The sequence below is a fragment of the Glycine soja genome, chromosome 3 (genome assembly GCF_004193775.1).
Source record: "Glycine soja cultivar W05 chromosome 3, ASM419377v2, whole genome shotgun sequence".
In the NCBI taxonomy this organism is placed as follows: domain Eukaryota; kingdom Viridiplantae; phylum Streptophyta; class Magnoliopsida; order Fabales; family Fabaceae; genus Glycine; species Glycine soja.
The window spans coordinates 32,313,378-32,331,308 of NC_041004.1; the positions used below are offsets into that span (position 1 = coordinate 32,313,378).

General features: G+C 32.7%; 1 protein-coding gene and 1 pseudogene across 1 annotated transcript; one reads left to right on the forward strand and one right to left on the reverse strand.

Moving 5' to 3' along the window:
* Window positions 1-1,946: 1,946 nt before the first annotated feature.
* LOC114405146 lies at window positions 1,947-8,504 on the reverse strand (annotated as a pseudogene).
* A 3,429-nt stretch (window positions 8,505-11,933) lies between these two features.
* On the forward strand, window positions 11,934-17,552 carry LOC114405147 (mitogen-activated protein kinase kinase kinase 18-like). The gene is made up of 4 exons (XM_028367792.1): window positions 11,934-12,774; window positions 13,447-13,626; window positions 14,299-14,413; window positions 17,297-17,552. Exons 1-4 carry the CDS (start codon window positions 11,934-11,936, stop codon window positions 17,550-17,552), a joined length of 1,392 nt encoding a protein of 463 aa, XP_028223593.1.
* The last annotated feature ends 379 nt before the right edge of the window (window positions 17,553-17,931 follow it).

The following is a 17,931-nucleotide window of genomic DNA, read 5'->3' on the forward strand; positions in this document are numbered from 1 at the left end:
TTTTATATTTTACTTATATAATCCTATGACTTAACTAAATGTTGAATTAAATAAACTAAAATAATACTGATCTTTTTCAAAATATTTATTATGCGCTCCTTTTTTATCTTTAATACTGGAGAATGTATTATGAAGTTAAAAATAATTTTAATATGAACATAGATATTAATCAGAGTTTTTTTCTTCTAAAAGAAATCAGAGTTCTTAATATGCTGCAACTATTACATTATAAAATAGGAAGAAAAAGGAACCTAAGTCATGTAATTTATAATTAAAAAACCTAAACTGTTATTATAAAAATATTTTATTTTAGATCTAAATTTTTTTAAACTAAATTTAGATTTTCTTTAAATTAGTTTTGATGTTTTAGTCTATTCATTCTTTATTTTATTCATTTGAATAAATGACTGCTTTATTTAATAACACTGCATTTTTTTTTGTTCTTATTTCTTAATTCCGAGAAAGAGAGTGCAAAGACAAGTGAAAGGAGACCGAAAAAGAAGTGTTTTCTGCGTGCCGCAACAGCGATCTGCAATCCACACGACGAACACATTCATCTGGAGTGGGAATTAGGAGGCGGTCAATTCGGTGACATGACAAGCCCACTTTTCAGCACCCTATGCTGAACAAATTTGTTTTCGAGCAAATGCCACCTAGTACTTGACACATGACAGTAAACAAAAGAATGATTTTGTCTTTACATTGTGATTTGCCACATTGTGATTTTTTTACTTCATAATCCTCCTATTTAATGTCGCGTTTGGTATTATTGAAGAGAAAAAATGAAAGAGAAATGCAAAAAAAATATTCAAATTAAAATACAGAAAAATGAAACATGAGATTTGTATATAATTTTAATTATTTTTTTTTTTTTTCGCAATCAATCACACGTTAAGGAAAATCAATCATTGATTAATTTAGAATTTGATTAGGTAGTGTGAGTAAAATTTAACAAAAAATTGTCAATAATCAAATTCAAATAGTAATCAAGATCTAATCTTTAAACAAAGTACAAACTATTATTTTCATTATTTATTTGAGAAAAAAAATAAGGAAGAGATATTTTTTTAAAAAAATACTAACAATCATGCTCCGATCGCCACAAAGTTTGACATATTTTAGGAATAAGATCATTAGTTATTTATGAGTATTCTTTTCTTTCAACTCATTTGAGAGTCTTTTATTAGGATAAAATTATGATGGTCACCACGTACAAAAGTCGACAATATGCCAAATACAAAAATCTTAAGGATGTCAGAAGATTTGAGGTCAAAACAAAACCTTTTCCCCAAAGAGCAATGATTTCTCTCATTATTTTTCGATAAAATAAAACTTTTTATAACCAATTTTTAAAAATAACACATAATATTATATTCAAAAAATAATAAACTAAATACCATTCCTGCATTTGTGTTAGTTCTGTGAAAATATGCCATCAAAAATTATTCTTATATGCATATTTTGAGCATTATTCCAACCAATTTATTCCCATTGGAGAAGTGGATTTTAATTTATTCTAAAGAAATCACCAAGTCTTAAAAGATGAGGAGTGATGTTTATAATGAGTTGTGAGAGAATTTCTTTTTTAAATATATTTATCTTACAATTACATGTTTCTACCAATAAATTTTGAATGATACAAAATATCAGACATATACATAATGTATTTTAAAAAATCAACAGTCTAAATCAATTAATTAGGCACAATTTGTTGTAAATCTCATACAATAAAAAATGACAAGTTGAGTAACATATGTGGGAATACCAATATACCTAACGCTATGAGATTTTAGGTTGGATGTAATGTCAATTTCAGTTATATAATATGTTTGTGACACATTAATAAAAATTTTCTGGGAGCTGAAGACAAGTGTTGTGTTTTAGTCCCATGTTATTTCCTAACAAGTCATTCCAAGCAAGCAGATATGTCCCACACCCCAAACATTTTAAGTTACAAAAGCAGAACAATGGCATACCAATTGAACAACACCTTCATCTGTGATGCCAGTCAAACCCCCACAATGATATAGATGTGAGATTGCTGATACAGTTAGCAAAAGATATTCTAAGAAGTCCAGCATCAGTTATTTGGCAACCCCAACGGCTCCTCGGTCTGCAGATACAAAAGACAATAAATGTTGTTCATCTTAGATCTACATTCTTGACATCATGACAACTCGACAGCCTATAACTGGTGATAAATTATCAAACTCAACTATTGCTTTTATCAGGTGAAAAATTTGAAGTATCAAAGTCAATGGCACACCTAACATACATAATCTAATCTTTTTAATCACTATTTGCAATTGTACGAAACATCCCTCACTCCTATTCAATATAGGCATCTCCATATCAGAAAACTTAATACGAAAGAGAAAATAAAGTAAAATGACTACTGTTCTATTACCCTAACCCTCCCACAATGCCACCACATATATGGAGAAAAAAGGTTAGAGATATGGCTTAAGGCAAATGGTGCAGATTCAAATAAAACACAAATACGACTTTTACTCAAGAGTTCAAAAATCTAGCAGAATCCCATTTCTCTTATTACCATTTTACGTATTTACACAATTCAGTTGCAATTTATATCACTAAACAGTCACAGTGAAAGCCTATGCTTTCAAACAAAGCATCATGTTATCCATCTATCCCTAAATAAGCATGTTATCAACCTTCTCCAAATACTACCAGTCACCAGAGGTAATTGCCAATTCAACTCCTCGTACAATCAAAATTTATAAACTTAATCACAATCCATCTCCAAAGCTCAGGAAATCAATACAGAAAGTTTACTTTGATGTTTAAAAAAGACCATCAACATCAAAGGGAAGATATCGGAAACATTTTACCATCCTTATAGAACAGAAAGGAATTGAGGGTCTGAAAAAGAAAAAAGAAAGAAAGAAAGAAAGGAATATAATATATATATGCATATGTTAGAACAAAGGAGAATGTGGATGACATTTGAAAAAAAAAAGAAAGAAAAAAAAAAGCTTCAAGTCCCACATCGTTCTTGATAAACACTTGAATAGTGTTTCACTCCCTATATATAGAGAGCTCTTTTCTTCTTTTTTCCTTGTTCCAATTGAGAAGCGTTTCCTCAACTTTTCTTTCTCCCTCTCATATTTCAACCGATGCATTTCCGGCAAACTTCTCCCTCTTTCTTTCTGTCGCTCTAAAATTTCAATTGGCTATAATAATGACTTTTCAAGTCATATTTTTCGGTTTGCTATAAGAGTGACTTTTTAAGTCATATTTTTGGTCGACTATAATAGTGACTTTTCAATTCATATTTTCAGGTGGCTTTAGAGTGACTTTTCAAGTCATACAAGAGGGTGTAATTCTAGAAAGATTCCCTCAGTGTAGTGGGAATCTTATACAGTGATCTGGGCTGTTTTATCCTGGGGACTTCGTGGTTGATAGTCTGCTTGCATAATTTTTGGCAGTGCCACGAAACGTCTTAAAGAAAGCCACATTGTTCGCGACTCAGCCTGTAATTTTTTTGGTTTGCCATAAACTATTTTTACAACAATTTTAAGACGATTTCGGCTTTGCTATGGCTACCGTAGATATTACTGGCTTGAACAACAATGACCTCAACAAACCTTTTAGGTTTGGAGGGTATCATTTCAAACGTTGGCAACAAAAGATGATGTTTTCTATGAGAAAAGTTGCCTATGTTTTGAACACTGATATTCCAGTGATGCCTAAAGATGCTGAGAAGGAAGTGAAGGATAAAATGAATATGGAATTAGCTCTTTGGAATGAAAATGATTACCTATGCAAGAATTTCATTCTGAATGGGTTAGCTGATGATCTCTATGATTATTATAGCCCATATAAGTCTGCCAAATTAGTTTGGCTGGCTCTGGAAGAAAAGTATGATACTGAGGAAGTTGGGACTAAAAAGTATGTTCTTAGCCGCTACCTCAAGTATCAAATGACTGATGATAAATCAGTAGAGTCTCAATCCCTTGAGATACAGAAAATTGCTCAAGAGTCATACATAGCTGTGATAACTGAGATCAATATGATTGGAGGATCAGATGGATGGTGGGTAGACACTGGCGGCTCCCGCCATGTCTTCTATGATCGTGCTATGTTTAAAACATACACGAATGTTGAAAATAAGAAAGTGTTGCTGGGTGATTCCCACACCACTACTATTGCTGGAACTGGAGATGTTGAACTGAAGCTTACCTCTGGAAAGACTTTGATTCTCAAAGATGTGATGCATACTCCAGATATGAGAAAGAATCTGGTTTCTGGTTTTCTTTTAAACAAGGCTGGGTTTACTCAGACCATAGGTGCAGATTTATTTACTTTGACCAAGAATGAGGTATTTATAGGGAAAGGGTACGCCACTAATGGCATGTTCAAATTGAATCTTGATATTAATAAAGTTTCTCCTTCTGCTTACATGTTGTGTGATTTTAATATTTGGCATTCTAGACTTTGTCATATAAATAGTTGTTGCATATCTAACATGAGTAACTTAGGTTTTATTCCAAAGCTATCTTCAAATCACTTTGAAAAATGTGTTTTTTTTTTCTTGCAGTCAATCTAAAATAACTAAGAAATCACATAAATCAGTAGTTAAAGAATCTGAGTCATTGGATTTAATACATTCTGATATATGTGAATTTGATGGAACATTGACCAGAAATGGAAAACGATATTTTATTACTTTTATTGATGACTGCTCTGATTATACATATGTATATCTTATGAAAAATAAAAGTGAAGTGCTTGACATGTTTAAGTTATATGTAACAGAAATTGAAAATCAATTCAATAAGAAAATTAAGAAACTTCGAAGTGATAGAGGCACAGAGTATGATTCCAGTTTGTTTAATGAGTTTTATAATTTGCATGGAATCATACATGAGACGACTGCTTCATATTCACCTGAAATGAACGGTAAAGTTGAAAGAAAGAACATAACTTTTACAGAATTAGTTGTAGCTACTATGTTGAGTTCTAGTGCAACATCTTTTTAGTGGGGCGAAATTTTATTAATTGTTTGTTATGTGCTAAATAGAATCCCCAAATCAAAAAGCAAGACATCTCTCTATGAGATATTAAAGAAAAGACAACCAAATTTGTCTTATTTGAGAACTTGGGGATGTCTGGCCTATGTAAGGATCCCAAACCCCAAGAGGGTTAAACTTGCAAGTAGAGCCTATGAATGTGTGTTCATTGGTTATGCTATTAATAGCAAAGCGTATAGGTTTTATGACCTAAATGCAAAAGTGATCATAGAGTCAAATGATGCTGATTTTTATGAAAATAAATTTCTTTTTAAATTAAGGAATAGTGGGGGTACTTCATCCAGTTATCTTCCTGCTATTAGTAGTGAAAATCTTGCACAACCTGAACCAGATATAGAGCCTCGAAGAGGTAAGAGAGCAAAAATTGCTAAAGATTATGGGCCCGATTATATGGCCTATACATTAGAGGAGGATCCATCAAACCTTCAAGAAGCTTTGTCTTCTTTGGATGCTGACTTGTGGCAAGAAGCCATTAATGATGAGATTGATTCTTTAGAATCTAACAAGACCTGACATTTAGTAGACTTGCCTCCTGGTTGCAAACCAATTGGTTGTAAATGGATCTTGAAAAAGAAACTAAAACCTGATGGTACTGTGGATAAATACAAGGCTCGCCTTGTAGCCTTGTAGCCAAGGGTTTTAGGCAAAGAGAGAATGTGGATTTCTTCAACACCTTTTCACCAGTTACTAGAATAACATTCGGGGTGCTAATATCTCTTATTGCTATTTACAGTCTAGGGGTACACCAAATGGATGTTAAAACTGCTTTTTTAAATGGTGAATTGGAAGAGGAAATCTATATGGAGCAACATGAAGGGTTTGGGATTCATGGACAAGAAGATAAAGTCTGCAAGTTAGATAAATCTTTGTATGGTCTAAAACAAGCACCTAAGCAGTGACATGAAAATTTTGATAACTTAATAGTCTCGAATGGGTTTAAGGTGAATGAAAGTGACAAATGCATTTACTACAAATCTGTAAATAATATTTGCACTATAATATGTGTATATGTCAATGACCTTCTCATATTTGGTTCAAATATTCATGTAGTGAACGATGTGAAATCGTTGTTGTGTAACAACTTTGATATGAAAGACCTCGGAGAAACAAGTGTAATCCTTGGTATTAAGATTACTAGGTCAAAAGAGGGAATTTCTCTGGATCAATCTCACTACATTGAGAAGATCTTAAAGAAATATGATTACTTTGACTTTAAACCTGCTAGTACACCATATGATCCAAGTGTAAAACTGTTTAAGAACACTGGTGAAGGTATACGACAAACTGAGTACGCAAGTATCATTGGCAGCCTTAGGTATGCCACTGATTGTACTAGACCCGACATAGCCTATGTTGTGGGATTATTATGCAGGTTTACCAGTAGACCTAGTATGGAGCACTGGCACACTATTGAAAGGGTAATGAGGTACCTTAAAAGAACCATAAACCTTGGATTACATTATAAAAGGTTTCCCACTGTACTTGAAGGATATAGCGATGCAGATTGGAACACTCTTTCATATGATTCCAAAGCAACCAACGACTATATATTTAGCATAACTGGTGGGGCTGTTTCTTGGAAGTCAAAGAAACAAACTATCTTAGCTCAGTCCACTATGGAATATGAGATGATAGCACTAGCAACTACTAGTGAGGAAGCAAGTTGGCTAAGAAGCTTACTTGCAGAGATTCTGTTATGGGAAAGACCGATACCAGTTGTGTTGATCCATTGCGATAATACCGCGGCTATTGCAAAAATTGAGAACCATTATTACAATGGTAAGAAACGACAGATACGTCGTAAGCACAACATTGTTAGAGAATTACTCTCAACAGGAGCTGTTAGAGTGGATCACGTACGCACTGATGATAATTTAGCAGATCCTTTGACGAAAAGATTAGCTAGAGAGAAAGTCCATAACACTTCTAAAAGAATGGGACTATTGCCCTTACTGCGATGATCATTCATGATGGTAAACCGACCTAAATGATTGGAGATCCTAAAAACTAGGTTCAATGGATAATAACAAGTTATGAAGTGATATGAGATGAACATGTTGTTATAAGTGAAAGCAACATGATTCCTGAAGTAACAAGAGGATGAGTTATGAAAAAAAAAATTCGTAATTCTTAATGAGATCTATACTCTATGTTGAGTGGAGTACCTAGGCTACATGAGTACTCTTGATAGACTCACCTATGTGAATGTTGAAGTGGGGGCCGCTTCATATGAAATTTTGGGCAAAAATTTCTAGAGCGTTTACTATATTGGGATAGACATGCATGACCTTTAACGCACGGGCTTTATAGAATACACCTATGAAAAGGTTGTGTGTGGTTTGATGTCGGAGATAAAGTTCAAGACTTCAAGTCACTCTAGTAAAATCTAAATTTTACTCACTATGCAAAGGTTCAAGTTGTATGATACCTTTGTTTATGCACAATTTTATGAAATCCTCGAAAATCTTCTTTTCAAATTTCAAGTGGGGGATTGTTAGAACAAAGGAGAATGTGGATGAAAGTTTGAAAAAAAAAAGGCTTCAAGTCCCACATCGCTCTGCATAAACACTTGAATAGTGTTTCACTCCCTATATATAGAGAGCTCATTTATTCTTTTTTCCTTGTCCCAGTTGAGAAGCATTTCCTCAACTTTTCTTTCTCCCTCCCATATTTCAGCCGATGCATTTCCGGCAAACTTCTCTATCTTTCTTTCTTTCGCTCTAAAATTTCGGTTGGCTATAAGAGTGACTTTTTAAGTCATATTTTTCGGTTGGCTATAATAGTGACTTTTCAAGTCATATTTTTCAGTTGGTTATAAGAGTGACTTTTTAAGTCATATTTTTGGTTGACTATAATAGTGGCTTTTCAAGTCATATTTTTAGATGGCTTTAGAGTGACTTTTCAAGTCATACAAGAGGGTGTAATTCTAGAAAGGTTCCCTCAGTGCAGTGGAAATCTTATACAATGATCTGGGTTGTTTTATCCCAGGGACTTCGTGGTTGATAGTTTGCTTGCACAATTTTTGACAATGTCACGAAACGTCTTAAAGAAAGCCACATTGTTCACGACTCAGCCAGTAATTTTTTCGGTTTGCCATAAACTATTGTTACAACAGCATACATGTCTAGTTTAGTGAGGTTGTAGGCATGAAAAACAAGGCGAGAAGTGGAGTCATCATCCATCTTCCAACCGGCAAAGCTGAGATTGTGTCTCCGAGCAAGAGACTCCTTCACCCCTTGTTTCCATTTCTTGCAAACACCACTTGCCCTTGTTGCAAACACCGCATCCACATGAAAAGATTGGTGAATGAATTATACATTAAAACAATGAAATGAAACACTCATATATGCTTAGTGCTTACTGTGCCAAATCAGTGAAGGAAGTGAACAGAACAAAAATATGAGCCAACAGGTCAATTGGCAAGCGATCAATCTCTACCTCAACATCCATAACTAAGGTTTGGCTACTCAAACCAATAGACCTTCACCTCAAAGATCAAACCTTTAACTCTTCCTACTTCTGTTCTGTTCTGATGGAAAGCCAAGTAATATAATTAATAATACACACACCCGAACAAGCCAAGTGAAAAACTGTCCTCGTGTTTTCGTCATCATTTGAATTGCCACGTCCTTCCTATTTGTGTTTACCCACTTTTTTTTCTTCCTTTTATTAGTTACTAAACGCCGGCGTACAACTCTTTTGTTGTCCATTATGGGATAATTTTACCTTCACTTAGAAATTAGATTATCTCTCTTAAAATATATTATACTACCACAAAAAATATACAAACAAGTTATGCAATATGTTGCTAAATAATTATACATTCAGATTCTCTTTCTGTTTAATTGTGGATCCTATATGTCTGAGTGGATAAGTGTATTATGGTTTCTATCAATCCCTCTTTTTCGCAATATCATATTATATAGTATTGATTTTAGTACATGACTAAATAATTAGAATCTTTTAATACATGATTAAATAATTGGAATTTGGAAATGATAATGAGTTGTGTAACACTTCATTTTTATAAAATAAATTAATAAAGACTTTAGAGTTTTAGCAAAATAATGAGATTTTTTAATTAAATAAATAAAAAGAAATAATTTTATTAATTAAAATAAAGATTTAAGGTGAATAAAATAAATATATGTTCGTAGAAAATAAAAAATATATAAATATTTTATTTATTTATTTGATAGACACTAAAATAGAGTTTATTTTTATAAAATAAAAATCAAATAGAATAAATAATAAAGTGAGTACATATGGAGACATATATATTAGATTATTTTTTAAATTTCTTTGTGCTTTTTCTTCATCTCAATTCCCTTTTTCCTCTCTCAAAATTCATTCTTTTTCCTATATATATTCAAATTTGTCTCAGTAAAATTATTATCTTGGACTCATCAATCGTTGGATCGTATTGAAATTTATATACCATGTTCAAAATTAATTTTCACACATCTCCACCACTGGGATTTGTGAAATAATTTCTTTGGTGAGAGAAATATACCTCGCACGGAGTTCATTTTTTTTCCGCATACACCCAAATTAGCCCCAGTAAAACTATGATCTTGAAATTATTAACCGTTGGATCATTGTGAAATTTGAATACCAGGTTGAGAACTTATTATTTCACATGCCAATCGTTGAGATTTGGGAAATAATATATTTAGTGAAAGAAATGTCTCTCGCACAGATACAGTAAAATGGAGACTCCAATCCCTTCTCATTTTCTCTAACGCTTAGAAACGCTAGTAGAACAACTATAAGAAAAATTTGAGAAATCTTAGGGAACTGCTAGAGATTTCACTATCACTTCTAGACTACACACGTGAGCCCGCTAAGAGGTAAGTGATGAAATTATCGCAATTGTGGTTAGAGTAAACATGTGTATGCATCCTTAGAGGATTAAATTAGAATTTATTTTGGGATGTTTATTGTATTGTAATTCTTCGTGTATGATTATAATTACGAGATTGTTGTGTTTGACGGATTAATTGATATCCTGATGCGAATTGGTTGATAAAATTGAGTACTCTCAGTGTTTTCGTGTTGTTGACATATGATTTTGATATGATTATATGAAATTATTTGAGAGGTTTTACTTTCCATGTTGTGAGAAGCATTTTTGTTTTATGTGTTTGTGTTTTGGATAAAATTTACTAGATTAACGTGATAATTGTTATATTTGAATCATAAAATTGTGATTGAAATTGTGTGTGTAAGTGATAAATTGTGAGATAATATGTTGCTTTCAGATTATAAAATTGTTATTGAGATTGAGTATAAGTGTAAAGTTAAACATGCGTTAGTTTGTGAGATACACGTAAAAGTGTGATGGTGGATTGCAACATTGTGAGATGTTAAATTGTGAACATGGGATTTGGTTGGTTAATACTTGATGTGACAATACTTGTGTTGTGAGTTGTGAATTATACAATAACTCGACTATTATTTACCTTGAGAAAAATATTTATGCGCGAAGTGTTTAAAGGAAAGTATAGGATTCAAAGTTAGAAACATGAAGTGTTATTGAAAAGCACTGGCCTACGTTGTTTGAATTAAGCTTTTACTTTTAAAATGTTGAAAGTAGTTCTAGAGATATATAAGTATGTATGTGTTAAGAGTGAAATTTGTGTCCAATAGATATATTTGAAGAAGGAAACAATTTTTCCTTTGAAGACCTCTTGTCCTCCTCGTAGGCTTTTCATCAAGGGTTTGTGTGTTAAACTACTATCAATATCAAAGATCAATCATTGGAATAAATTATAAACAACAAGGTCATGAGTTTTGATAATATGGACTCCAATGATAATCCTAATAATATTTTGATAATAGTTCTAATAAAAATTTCGATAGTAATTTTAATAATAATAAGAACTAGGGATTGAAATAGTAAAATTATTTTAGAAGAAATGAAAATTGGAAAAAGTAAGATTTTGAGAAGAAATAAAGATCGTAAAAAGTAAAAGAATTTAGAGAAAAATAAAAACTAAAATTGAAATGTTGGATGAAAATATTATCGATCTCAACTCTTGAATTCCTAAACTCGTCTGGACCAATATGAGTATTACATATTTCATCCCTTATTATAATAATTAGTGAAAACACAAGTGTTGCCCTATCGGCGTGTCCGCATCTTTATCTTGCTATTGTGATTTCATGTACTAAAATTAATAAATATATATGTCAATAGATAATAGAAAAAATATATAAAAATAATTCAAAGGAGTTTGAAAAAAATAATTAATTTCATATACTCTGAAATTAATATATTTTTGTAATTTATCAATTATGTGTTGAATTGTATATTAATTTTGTTATTATGCTATTGTGTCTCGTGTCTTGAGTGGGTTTAAAATTCATATTTTATAATTTATAAGAGTAATTTTGTTATTATTTTAGATTTTTAATATGTTATCAATTATTTGGTTTTAGTTTTAATAAATATATATGTCAATAGATATTAGAAAAATATATAAAAATAATTCAAAGGAGTTTGAAAAAATTAGAAATTTATCTTAGAAAAAAAATGAAAAGACAGATAAATTTTTGTTGTTGACTTATATTTATCCCTCCATAGAATCTGAATAAGAAAAATAAAATACTATGTTAAGAGTTGATTATTTTAGAAGAAAACAATGAAAATAACTAAAGGCACGCCTGAACAAGAAAAATAAAATACTGTTATACGATGAGGACAGGTGTACGATGAAACAGCGCAATAATCAGGAAACGTGCGCGGCAAGCATCCTTAACTATACCTGCTTCCCGCCAATTTTACTTTAGATAATTCACTGGTGTTATCTTTAAAAGAGAGAAGCGCCAATCGATCAATGCATCATTCATCGATCACACAGTTTTCGTAACACAACCATGTCGTCGTCGTCCATGAAGAAGAATTGGGTTCGCGGAGAGTCTCTTGGTAGTGGCAGCGCCGCCACCGTCAACATAGCCATACCAACAAACCCTTCCACGCACAATTTTCCTTCACCCACCGCCGTCAAATCCTCCCTTTTCCTAACCTCGTATTCGCTCAAAACCGAGAAGGACGTCCTCGACATTCTTGGACCTTCCCCAAACATCATTAAATGTTACGGCAACGATTGCACCGTCGAAAACGGCAAGAGATACTACAACGTTTTTCTCGAATACGCCGCGGGCGGTTCCCTCGCCGATCAACTCAAAAAGTACGGCGGGAGGTTCCCGGAGGCTTGCGCTCGACAATGCACAAAATCCATCTTGGAGGGTCTGAAGCACATTCACTCCAAGGGCTACGTCCACTGCGATGTGAAGCCTCAGAACATTCTTGTCTTCGACAATGGTGTTGTTAAGATCGCGGATTTGGGGCTGGCCAAGAGGAGAGGGGAGATAAATAGAGAGTACGTGTGCAGGGGCACGCCGATGTATATGTCACCGGAATCGCTGACCGATAACGTGTACGAGTCGCCGGTAGATATATGGGCTTTGGGCTGCACCATCGTGGAGATGATCACAGGAGAACACGCGTGGTACGTTGGAAGCTGCGAGAATACTTGGACGTTGATGAATCGAATTGGGATAGGAGAAGAATTGCCCAAGATTCCACAAGAGTTATCACAACAAGGGAAGGATTTTCTTGGCAAGTGTCTTGTTAAGGATCCAAACAAGAGGTGGACTGCTCACATGCTTTTGAATCACCCTTTCATCAAGAACCCATTGCCCCAGCCGTTACCAAGTATGGATCACATTCCATCCCCTTCTTTAATTTGTTTTTGTATTTCATTAGGTCTGAATTCAGTAGGAATCTTTTTATATCAATGTTTTAAATTTCCTTCATTTTGTTTGGAATCATCTATTATTTTTCTTGAATATTAATCATGTTTTAATTTCTTGAAATTGTTGGTATATCTAAAATAGTTTTTAAATTAAGAGACATAATTATAAATAAAAAATTATCCCTTCATGAACATCTTAAATTTTCACTCTTTTCTTGAAAATTTTTTAGCTTGAAACTTACATTAATTCATAGACATTCATATTTCTGTGAATTATTTTTAAAGATTTTATTCCAAACATAAAAATTTAACATTTTTAATCCAAGATTTCCAAGAAATTTAAAAGAATTCCCTACCAATCACCATCTATAAGTTTTTATATATATTTTCTTTTAAAGAAATAGGTTTCATTCACTTCTTTGCTAGCTTCAAGTATATATCAATTGGTGAGTCTAGAATTATAAAAGTGTGTTCTATCATTACTTTCTTGCAAAAGATAGGGAGATCAATTTTAAGGGTTATCATTTTTCTATAGTTTTATTATATATTCCTCCAACATTGTTTTCTTTTCTTCAAGAGAGTGAATTATTATTTTTATCAATGCAATTCATCAATTATTTCTAATTTTACAGGAAAAACTGATAGACCTGCATGCATGCCAAAAGGAATACCTTGCACTCATCAGGCTAAAATGGGAGAAGGAAAAGATTTTCTTGACAAGTGTCCCGGTAAGGATCCAAAGAAGGGGTTGACTGCTGAGATGCCTTTGAACCACCCTTTCGTCAGGAAGCCATTGCCGCCCACGTTACCAAGTATGGATCACATTCTTTCACGTTCTTTGTGGTTGGTTTGTGTTTCATTATTAGTTGTGAATTTAGTAGCTAGGAATTAATAGGAGTAGTGTACACCGATTCCTTTTGTTAATCAATTTCAAACTTTGTGTTTTTTTTCACTTTAGGGGACATATTTAGAGTTTTGGCATACAAAATGTTTTTCATGTTTGGAATCATGTATTTTAAGAATTATATTTCTTGAAATTCATGTTTTCTTGGTATGTCTAAAATATTTCTGAAGATAAGAGACATGATTTTATATGTATAAATCTTTCATGGAAATCTTGAATTTTCACTCATCATAAAAAAGTTTTTGTGAGAAACTTAAATGAATTCATAAAAATTCAGATTTTTGTGAATAATTTTTTCAAAATTTTATGCCAAACATAAGAGTTTACCATTTTTAATATCCAAGATTTCTAAGAAACTTGAAAGAATTTCCTATCAAACACCATCTATATATTTTCATAATTTCTTTTTTCTTGCAAAAGTTAGGGAGATTAACTTTCGGGGTTATAATTTCTCTATAGTTTTTATTATATATGCCTCGAACATAGTTTTCTTTCTTTCAAGAGATTGGATTATTATTTTTCCTCCATGGGCTAGTTTTTTTTATCAGTGTAATTGATCAAATATTTTCTCATTTTGCAGGGAAAAGTGCTACGCCCGCATGCATGCCAAAAGGGATACCTTGCACTCATCAGGATAAAATGAGAAGACACTGCATAAAGGTGGTGGTGATGAAGAGAAAGAGCACACTTTCCCGGTAGTACCTAAACTCACTCCCTTTTTTGTTTTGGTTGTATTTGATGCATTGCATTTCATTCATGTGTTATCGGTTGAAACTTCAATATCTTAACTGTGAATTAATCTCAATCTGTGTAATGGTGTGTATTGAGCACATTTGATGGTACTATTTTTTTTCATGACTGCTTGTTGGGTCTCTTCACACACTACACAATTGAGTCTTGACATTAGGGTATTTGGGGAAGATTACTAATCTACCTAAAAAAAATGTTAAATCTTAGGTTTCCATGGTGACACTCACTGCACTTAGTTACTGGATAATTGTCTGTCTTAGGAGTATTATTTGTGTCAAAAGCACCCCTTTGAGGTCAATAGGTTACTGGAGAAAAAAAACTTTTAGTACCTTTGAGACTGTTTGACTACTGGAGAAATGCGCAGTATGTTGTTAACTTGAGAAACTTAGCAATATGTCTAAACACTCCTTTGAGGTCATCGGTTACTGGGAAAAATGCACAGTATATATATATACACTCCTTTGAGATTTATTGGCTACTGGGGAAATGTTAGTATACAAATAATAATTCTAATGCAGGCACTCTTTTTGAAACCAAGTGTGAGGAGTGGAAGATCCAAGCACGATTGTGCGGGAAACTTAGGGTAAAAAGTGAAAAGAATAACCTTAATTAATTATCTGACGCAATATCTTAATGTCTTGACTCAATTACTCTTTCCACTAGGGACTCTCCGAGCAAGTCATGTTCCTATAGTTCAGAGAATGTGTTCTTTATCTCCCATTGCTTGATTACGTTGATTGTATAGTTAAGATAACGAAATTTCAGACCTTTTTGCATCTTTAAGCATTTTCTTATTGTTTGATTTTTTTTAGGAAATAGTTACTGTCGTAGCCTATTATTTTATTTCAGGAAAGATTGTGTTAGGTGAAGCAAGAGGATGTTCAAAACCCGTGGCTGGATCATGCATGCGGACTACATCTAGCAGACTAAGACCATTGGAATTGCAGCATTGTTTGTTCCATATTCATCAGATCATGAGGATTACAATTCATCAAAGTTTGTCGATTCTTGCAATTGATTAGTGGAGAATTTTTCCAAAATTAGAAATGCTGATCTCCCAAACTTTAGGATCAAATAACTGTTCATGGGTTTGGTTTGTCATCCCATGCATGCTTTGTAATCTTCTTTATTATTAATGATATTCGGGTGTTCTTCAAATGATAAATAATGGATAGGTGTTAACCTAATTGGAATTCCAGTCCTTATTGTGATGTCTTTGCATGCCAATTTTGGCCAAATGTACATATCTCTGTGGACATTCATTTTGTTAATATCAAATTTTGGTTTTGCTTTATAAGATTTTATATTTTCTCGCTTATTCTTTTTAGTTGGTTTTCCCTTTGAAAGAGGTTTCATTCACTTTTTTAGTGGTCAAGCATCAAGTACTGAGTCTGGAGAAGTGTGGACACGATTATTAATCGCATCATTACTTTTGTGCACAATACTGGACACAACTTCAATCAGTACATCAAATGTTGAAAAGAATACACTTCAAAAAAAAAAAAAAAAGCATCAATAACCGATTAGATGCAACTTGTTCGCATTCTCTTAGGATTAGAGATCTCCTAATCTTAAGTATAAAAATGTATTCTATCTTTCTCCTTGGACCAAACAAAGTTTTTAATAAATAATAGACTAGAATTAATCTTTAATTTTATAAAACAGGTTCGACCTATTTAGACAAAGTTATTCCTTCCATAAGTCATAGATTGAAACATTTCATATTACACTAATTCTAAAATTCGCTCTTCATATAATGTCTTAATGTATTAATGAAGAAAAGTATACTTGAATTTTTTGAAAAGTATCTGTTCGCACTTTCATGTTGACTGTTATTTATGATAATTCTTTGTTAATTAAATAACTATTTTAAAATGAATTATAAGTTTTAATTAAATAAAAATACAGTAGGTATTAAATAAATTAAGAAGTGTATATATTATTGGGTTAACAATATCTTTTTTGGTTCAACGACATTCTCCCTAAATCTCTAAACGAGGAAAGTAATGGGATCACTCAAGTTTTTTAATTAATCTTCATTAGTTGCTTCAAAATAAATAAATGTCAAGTCAATTTATATTTAACACAAAACCACAAGACCTTACATGCGAGGTTGTTGTTATTTGAGATTTTTTTAAATCCATTTGTGACTTATGAGATTGGCTCAACCCTCCAACTCTCTAAAATAAAAATAAAATTAAAAATAGACATGAAAAATACACTTGCATTTTGGGTTCTCATAATCTAGTCATAAATAGCCTTAAATTCCCAAGATTCATCTAATTGATCCCAACCGTCGTAATCTGGTGCAAAATGAATGTCATCCCATTCATGGTGTTGTAGAAAACCAAAATTCTCAATACAAAAAATGAATGACTAGTGTGAGAGAAGAAGTCTCCTTGAGTAAAAAAAGACAAGTTGACTAACATATGTGGGAATACCAATATACCTAACGCTATGAGATTTTAGATTGGATGTAGTGTCATTGCTATCTTCATCAAATACCCGAACTTCCAATATCTTTAATTTCATCATATTCACACCATTAACATTAATGCCATAACATAATTCATTGTCATCATCATCTCCATGTCCTAATTGCTTTTGCTTTCAATATTAATTCATTATCACAACACAAAAACTATGCAGCTCACTCACCTGTGCCTTATCATGCCCTCAGATTATGATAAACTAGAGCCACTTCATGCAACTCCACAAACAATTATTAAAGGGTCACAAAAAAAAGTTAAGTCCTGAAAACAACACCCTCAAGGTGCATGTTGTGGAGGCCATGTTGTTGCTACCCTTCTTCATGGTTCTTTGACCAGGTTGTGTGAGACAAAGTGGTGGAACAACCTATGCCAACATGGGACAAGAAGAAAAACCAAGCAGATCAAGAGTTCTTGTGTTGTGTTTCATGACATGGAGGGTGTGCAACTATCTTCCATGATTGGAAAGGACAGCAACATTAATCATCCAAGGATTTTCAGCTACGCTGAGCTCTACATAGGATCAAGGGGTTTCTCTGAGGAGGAGGTTCTAGGAAGTGGAGGGTTTGGCAAAGTGTACAGAGCTGTTAATTAAATAACTATTTTAAAATGAATTATAAGTTTTAATTAAATAAAAATACAGTAGGTATTAAATAAATTAAGAAGTGTATAAATTATTGGGTTAACAATATCTTTTTTGGTTCAACCACACTCAAGTCTTTTAATTAATCTTCATTAGTTGCTTCAAGATAAATAAATGTCAAGTCAACAAAACCACAAGACGTTACATGCGAGGTTGTTGTGATTTGAGATTTTTTTTTATCCATGTGACTTATGAGATTGGCTCAACCCTCCAACTCTCTCTAATATAAAAATAAAATTAAAAATAGACATGAAAAATACACTTGCATTTTGGGTTCTCAGAATCTAGTCATAAGTAGCCTTAAATTCCCAAAATTCATCTAATTAATCCC